Genomic DNA, 7,952 nt, shown 5'->3' on the forward strand with positions numbered 1-7,952 from the left:
GGCGGCACGTCGGAAGGCCATCCACGAGGGGATATTTCAAAGCGCGCAGACTATCCATGGATTCATCAATAGATATATTGATGAGCTGAATATGCTGGCAGAACCCACGCACACACTGAACCAGCGAACGGGCTCTCCTACTGTCACAAGTCAGAGACCAAAGGCGCCACCGGCGGGATACTCAAAAATTCATGTGGACGCAGCTTGTCGCAAGGGAGCTGGAGGCACAGCTGCAGCGGTGTGCAGAGACGCAAATGGGCTGTACTTGGGCAGCTCGGTGCTAGTAATCGGGGGAGTGGATGATCTGGCAAGCTTGGAGACTATAGCATGCAGAGAAGCGCTTGCCTTGGCACAAGACTTAAACCTGAACCACATAGGGATCGCGTCAGATTCAAAAGGGGTGGTTGGTGCAATCAACATGGGAGCTAGAGGAGAAAATGGAGCAATCATAAGTGAGATCAATAGCTTAGCATCTTCTTTTACTTGTAATTTTTCTTTTGAGGGTCGTGCTGCAAACACTGAGGCACATAACTTAGCCAAGTTCGCTCTCTCGCTGGGGTTGGGCCGCCATGTTTGGTTAGGGAAACCCCATGACGTGAGACGTATCCCACTATCTGTGGATTTTGCTGAATAAAACTTGGTGATTTGCTCAAAAAAAACCAGTGGGAGAGAATATCGCGTGGAAACCAACTTTCGGTAGAAACTACGTTATAGTTTTGAGGTTTCAAAAAAAATCTAATAAATACAGTATGTTTTCTTAACACAGTACAATCGTAGATGCTTACAAACACACACATACATTCAGTTAAATATGTGAAGTTTTAGCATGTGAAATTTCAAGTTCAAACACAAATTCTTTATGAGGTAAAAACAAAATCAACATTAAATAGTGGCAGAAAATATCACAATTCATTGTTGATTTTATTGACCGTTGTTTTGATCATTTCAAATATATATTTTTCTCGCTTAGGCATGGCTTGGGTCTTGTATGACTTTCCTCTTTACTGATGTGTTTTTTTCTTTTATATGTGTGCTCATGTTGATTGTGTGCATTCTAATTATGCAGAGGTCAGGTGTATGGTCATTGTGTTCGTATCCCCTTGCTTCATTTTCAATAAAATCCACCTTTGTTAAAAAAAACCTTCGGCCGCTTCATTTCCAATAAAATCTACCCTTTTCATCACGTCCACGCTCATTTCCAATAAAATCTACCCTTTTCATCACGTCCGCTGCGTGTGGCTGGACGTAGATCGGAAAGTGAAACGTCTTGTGCAAAGCAGTTCCGTTGTAAATATTGGGTCCGTGAATCTCGCACGCCCGCGATCACCCAGCTGGCCATCTCGCTTGACCATTCGCCTATCTCCATACCTTTCAATTTTTCTCACCCAAGGTGTGAATTTATTGCAAATATATAATGAATGTCTACAGCATTTTACTCCACATTTACACTTGCAAATTTTAAAGCCAAAACATGACTGCACATGTTCTATGCAGGAAAACATTTTAATACAGCCTAAATAGACGCTAATTTTTTCAAAACGGACAAACATTCACAGTTTGATCTATTTGTACGCAACAAATGTGGATATTTTTGCTCAGTTTTGCAAGTGCATAAGCTATAGCATGGTAAACATCAATGATTTTTTTTTGTCCAAGTGGAGATAAGCATTTACATATTCTCAGTCACCAAGAGTAGCATTCGCGAGAAACTTGGAAACATCAAAGCATCAAAGCATCAACAATGCAAGCAGCACAAAAACGTTGATACAGGAGGGTTATGAGCAAAACATACAATGTTTGATATTTGTAATTAAGCTAGTTCTGAATATTAAGGCATGCAGTTTGCACCGAGTTAAAGACTGATGGTAATTTCTATCAACAGGCAAAAATACGCGTGTAGATGCGACCAGAACACGCAACCTTTTCTGAGGTGATTCTACAACAAAGGTGAGTTTCTGAATGCGAGAAAAGAAAAACCCAAGTGAGTCTTGTTGCCGCTAGTACTGCCCCTGTTCTGGGGAAGGTCAAGCAGATCCATCCTCTGTCCATTGTTTGTGAATCTGAAACTCAAACGATGTTGGGCATAAGTTATAGGTGAAGGAACGCTTGTGACAAACAACGTCTGTGATGCTGAAATAGCTTAGCCAAATAAAGTACCTATGGCATGCAAAGAATATAGGAAGCCATCATCTTCTCCTTGGAGCAGCAATTGGCGCCCTTTGTGCTGGAGCTTGACCCTGCCCTCCAGCTTGCTCCTCCGGTATGTTTGCTGCTGCTGTGACAGCGTTCATGACAATGAGACCAAGAGGAATGATGTACATCCACTGCAAAGCAGGAAGCAGCAGTCAGATTCAAGGAAAAGGATACGACAACATTTCGAGTCATGCAGACACCAACGGAAAAAAATCAAACAATATACATGTGATATTTATAACTGTACTCACATATTTAGCCCAGAAAGATTTCTCAGGTGGTTTCATCACTTCACCGAGTCCACTCTCAGTTTCTATTAATTGCTCTACAAATGATGGAGTTCTGCAAGTGCACAACTTAGTTAGAACAAGGAACCAGGTGTCAATTGAGAGAGGCTAGGTTTGAGACCGTTCTTTAGCAATAGGTTTGTTGCTGGAAAAAGGTCACTAAGATAAATGTGAAGTGCCACCTCTCTGGTGCTCTGCATATTATTTTTGTCTTAACCTCGATAAAGCAGAGATTTACCTTGGTGCTTGGTCAGCAGTCTTCAGAATAGTGTATGAATTGAATGTCCATTTTGACGGCTGGAACAAGAATTTCAGCATTGTAAATAGAAGCATTATCTTTCATCAGCAGACACACACGGTATACTTAACGGGTGAAACATCAACATGCATTCTGTGATGCTATTTTACAATAATTGCGGGAGTTTAATCTAGGCAGCATAACTCTCTTTTATATGTTTATAGTATGTGCGTGCATTTTGCTGGTACGGTACAGTTAAAAGGTTATAGGTTATTACTATCAATTATTGACCACATGCAACTCCATAAACAAGGTTTCAAGCAAGACAACTTACTACTTTCATTGGCCGGGGATATTGGCATCCACCAACGGAACCATAATTAACAGCCAAAATATTTACACCGTCCTGCAAATGACACAGCAAAGCCTAATGTGAGCCAAATAGTCAAATACCCAAGAGACATTCATCTATAGAAAATGATCATTCCTTCAAAAATTTCATCCTGTGAAAGACAGTATTATTCTACTGCACTACCGATTTATCACCTACAAAATATACCATTAAAGGTTTCATGCCACGTGCTAGGTACATGTGATGATTTCTAGCAAATAAGCAACAGCCGACAAAGCCATCTGTCATTCTAAATATGAAACATGGGAACTTCCAATTTGGACGTGGAGTTCTGCTAAGGAAGAACATATGTAACAGAATAAAACCAGGACAAAAGTTGCGTACTTCAGAGCTAAAAAATACTCAGGTTAACCAACCCTATTGAATATGCATTCCTAGAGCCACATGATTAAACTGTACAATGTTACAGGCTGATTTGTGGTGGTGCAAAGGTGGGGGTTGTACAGGAAAATGTGCCTTTGTACGGGATCTGAAAGGGTAGGTAGCTTGATAACTCATGCTCACCCTCCATGCACAAGTGGAAAAGAGGTTCTGACATGCGGCTTCATTAGGTAAGGAAAGTCTTAGATTGATGCTGAAAATTACATTAGGGCTCCTTCTAAAAACAGGTAGTTATAACTAGAAGTTAACACATAAGGGGCTGCTCCTAAAGATAGGCAGTTATATACTCATATCCAAAAGGGAACAGAAACTGCTAGCTGATTGTAATAACTAAAATGTACTCCCTCTGTACAGTAATGTAAGACGTTTTTGCAGTTCTGCAGCTGCAAAAACGTCTTACATTAGTGTACAGAGGTAGTATCAGGAAAGGATAAATGGCAACCTTAACCTCAAGGAACACCAATAGATATTTCTAAATACGTATACTGAAGGAATACTTAACCATCTCTAACACAATCTCTAATTTAAGACGTTTTTGCAGTTCAAATTGAACTGCAGAAAAGTCTTATATTAGTGTACAGAGGTAGTATCAGGAAAGGATAAATAGCATCCTTAAGCTCAAGGAACACCAATAGATATTTCTAAATACGTATACTCAAGGAATACTTAACCATCTCTAACACAATTTCCTAATGAAAATTGAATATAGTCTATCCTAATGCCTTCTGAACTAAACCATCACTGGTGCGTTATCCTAGCGGCCATTTTCCGTGGATCGGCAGCAAAGATAGATGGGGCTATAGGAAAGGTCCACGACAATCAAACAGCATCCCACCCCATTTTGTTAATTATACAGAAAATGTAATTATGAACCGACGAAAATGCTGACAGTATTTTAAGATGTATCAATTATACACAATGAAGTAAGCTCTACAGGAGAAGATACAAGTAGCAGTTAAGAAATCGAGAGAATTACCATGTGGATGACAATATGTTCATCCAAGCTGTCACGTGGAATGCATCTCTGAACATAGAAAAAATACACAGTTCAGCGACTGAAAACACAACTCTAGAATCACAATAATTCCTAACAGAAAACATTTCATATCTGCAATTTATACTTCTTTCATAAGCTTGAAAGTGGCCATTGCTTCATGGTAATTTCAAATCAGTATAGTTGTTGATTCTGTTGTAATAAATCTCATTCACAATAATATTGGAGTATATCTGGTGAATCTATCTTACGATCCAGCACGCCATAATGATAGGTTGGAGAGAAACAACATGAAGTTACTACTCAACTTACCGCTTTGATCGAGGAATAAATATAATCGTTTCTTGTAGGATCCAACACATTAGACGGTAGCCTTATTGTGTAAAAACTATCTTCTTCAAGTAATTTCTGCAATGATAAAATTAAAATGCAGAAGCGCCAGATAAGTTGGTATACAGAAAAATAATGAAATCAGGAAATAATGGAGAAAAGAAAGAACCTTAAATGCATTCTTTTCATCCTCAGTCAACTCATTCCTCGTAAACCGGAGCTTAGTGAGAGTCTGGGTCAGAAAATGAGTCACGTCAATTAAGATAAAATTCTCCTCGCTTGAGTATAAATAGTTGAAGAAAGAACATAGGAAACTAACATATGGTTAACTTTACTACTTGAGGGCAGCGTTGACATGGGTGATTATTCAATGAGACAACTAGTTAAATAGAATACAAGCAAACAAAGCCAAGAATAATCCGCAAAAGTAAATTCCTTCCTATGACTTCTAATCTAGACACCCTGCGGGAGCGTGCAGAAGTCGACAAGGTACAGCAGCACGTCGTGCTCGGCAAGACGCGTGGCCCGGGAGGCGACGAGTGGCAAGAGCGTGGTGGGTACACAACGCTAGGCGGCACAGACGACGAGGGGGGCAGTAGGGAGAGGGAGTGGGAGAGGGCGACGAGGAGGACGCAGAAGCGCGGGAGAAAGCAGGTCAGAGGAGAGAGAGGTGGCGGTGGCGAGCACCGGGTCCACCTCACCCTTTTCCTCCTCGACCGAGCACCGCCACAAGGCCATGGTGTAATCCCGCCAGATGCCTAGCTGCAGCACTGCGACTGATATGTGGGTCCACTTCTGCTCAGGTGTTTTGCTGAAAATATAGCTAGTGTACAAATGAGGGGTGTCTTTTCAGGTGCCATTTAACACTCTCTGCTGGAAAAACGGATGGAAATGTCACACTAGGAACAAAATTCACACCGGGTGTCAAAAGAATACCAAATAGGGAAGCACATTTTTAAAAGGGCCAGATAAGGAATTATCTCCATATAATACCCTTGCCAAGCTAGCATATCTAGGCAAGAGAATACTAGCTATCGGTCATGGGTTATCTTGGCAAATCCCTTCTTTGGATATTTTGCCAAGAGAAACCAATGACCAATAGAAAATGTGCTAACTGACACTTGCTCTATTCTGAAAAGAATAGACTGACGTTTGCTCTTGAGGGAAAGCCAATTCTGCTCTCATCCCTTGTGACCAAACTGTATCTCTTTGCCTAGCAAAGCCAGATTTTATTGTGCAAACAATCAAACACCCAATGCTTCGTCACGCAAGACTACAAGTACTTTGGATCGAAATGCGCACCCTTTGTTGCTTGCGGTTCTGTCACCTCACCTCGTAGTTGTTCTCTATGTGGCAATATGCGAGTAAGCAATGTAGAATGATTCCATTTTCTTGCAAAGGATGTGGCAACTGATTTCTGCGACCACACAGAGTGTGCCATGCCACTGTTGGGCAACAACAATGAAATGGTAAAGCTCATAAGCATTTATCAACCTTATCAGCACTACCTACGGGGTAGCAACTACTTTGCTAAACGAACCAAACAACAAAACTGAACCGTACTGAATAGCAGATGATCTGGAAGAACAAACTAACCAGATCCGATCTATAGTTCACCTTCCCTAACAATCCGAACCTCACAATTCACAGTATCTCCAAACCAAACAGCTAGAAACTACTGCTGGGTGCACGAACTGAACCAAATCCACCACCCTAGCAGGGTCCAATCACTAGCTGCCCATAGATCACGGGATCATGAAGTAGAGGAAACAGATCAGCAAGCAACGAGAGCTACGACGACGAGATCGAGCAACCAAATCGGGAAGGAAGCTACCGATAGGACGCGAAGCAAACCTGGGAGCCGTGGGCCGAGGACTTGAGGCGGGCGGAGAAGGACCCGGCGGGGGCGAACCCTAGGCCGGCTCCGAGGTCGTGCTCGAGGGTGAACTGGGCGGTGTTGGACTCGGAGGCGCCAGCCGCCTGCGTCGCGTCCGCGGATCGGCGGCGGGAGGACACTACCGGCGGCGTCGAGGGCGGCCGGGGGGAGGGGGTGGAGGAGACCCGGGTGCCCTCGAACTCGTCGTCGTCGTGGAGGAGCAGCTCGTCCGACTGGAAGGCGGCGGCGAGGGAGAGGAAGTGGGAGAGGAGGAGGGGCAGGAGCATGAGGAGGGAGCGACGCCGCGCGGCCATGGCTTTGGGTGAGGAGGCTTGGACTCTGGAGGAGATCGGTAGCAGCGCCGGCCGAGGTGATGTATGCGGAGAGACGGTGACTCTCTCCTCTCTTTTTTCTGCCGATGAAGAAGGTTTTTTTTACAGCTTTATTTTAGAACATTTTGAGTAGGGCTGGCCAAAAACTGGTAGCTCGCGAGCTTCACGAGCGCTCGATAGTTCGGCTGGTTAAACTCGTAGCTCACTTCTTAATGAATATAGTCAATCATCAATTTAAGCTTGTTAAGCTCGTTGGTAATAACATAACACCTTTTTTTTCATCTTATGTGACAAAAAAATTCATACTATCTCAGCCCATCGATTCAATCTAATCGATATAGGAGGCAACAAAGTCGTGTATTTTCTTTTATAGTCATCATCTTCCTTCATAGAAATCATGCATACACACTCATTATATAGAGCGTACCACATCATAATTTGTTAACGAGCGCTCTTGAGCGCTCACAAGCTTAACAAGCGTTAAATGAACCAAGCCAAGCAGGGTTTTCTGATCGTTTAGCTTAACTAGCCTTAACAAGCACGAACTAACCCCCGCGTCGCCCTCCTCTGGCGACACGGGGGGCGACTCCCAGCGACACCCACCGCCCTCCCCTTCTCCTCCCTCGTCGCGCCGCCGCCTGAGGCGCCGCCGGCGACCAGTGACGGCGGCGGCGGGGCGTTTCCCCTTGGTCTCTTCTTCCCTCTCGTCTTGGGAGCATCTAGCGGCTGGAGGAGGGCCGCGGGAGCTTCGGTCTGGATTTGCGGGCGCGGCGACCAAGGGGTGCAGGGCTCCGTAGCGAGCGCTGGCCGGGGGCTGGCGGCGCTTGGATGCTCCGGCACGTGGCTAGATGCTGCGGTGGAGGGTGATTCCTCTTCCCAGATCTGGCCGGGGCCTGGTCGCGGCCGGCG

At 44.1% G+C, this 7,952-nt stretch overlaps 1 protein-coding gene across 1 annotated transcript; it reads right to left on the reverse strand.

The window, feature by feature from the left end:
* Positions 1-1,775: 1,775 nt before the first annotated feature.
* LOC109744682 (uncharacterized) lies at positions 1,776-7,152 on the reverse strand. Its single transcript, XM_020303837.4, has 9 exons — positions 6,690-7,152; positions 5,005-5,067; positions 4,818-4,913; positions 4,488-4,535; positions 3,053-3,124; positions 2,719-2,777; positions 2,445-2,535; positions 2,158-2,324; positions 1,776-2,060 (listed from the first exon to the last, which is right to left on the reverse strand). The coding sequence occupies exons 1-8, from the start codon at positions 7,023-7,025 to the stop codon at positions 2,187-2,189; spliced, it is 903 nt and encodes a 300-aa protein (XP_020159426.1). The 5' UTR covers positions 7,026-7,152; the 3' UTR covers positions 1,776-2,060; positions 2,158-2,186.
* Positions 7,153-7,952: the final 800 nt, after the last annotated feature.

This window comes from Aegilops tauschii, chromosome 4 (assembly GCF_002575655.3).
Source record: "Aegilops tauschii subsp. strangulata cultivar AL8/78 chromosome 4, Aet v6.0, whole genome shotgun sequence".
Taxonomy (NCBI): Eukaryota; Viridiplantae; Streptophyta; class Magnoliopsida; order Poales; family Poaceae; genus Aegilops; species Aegilops tauschii.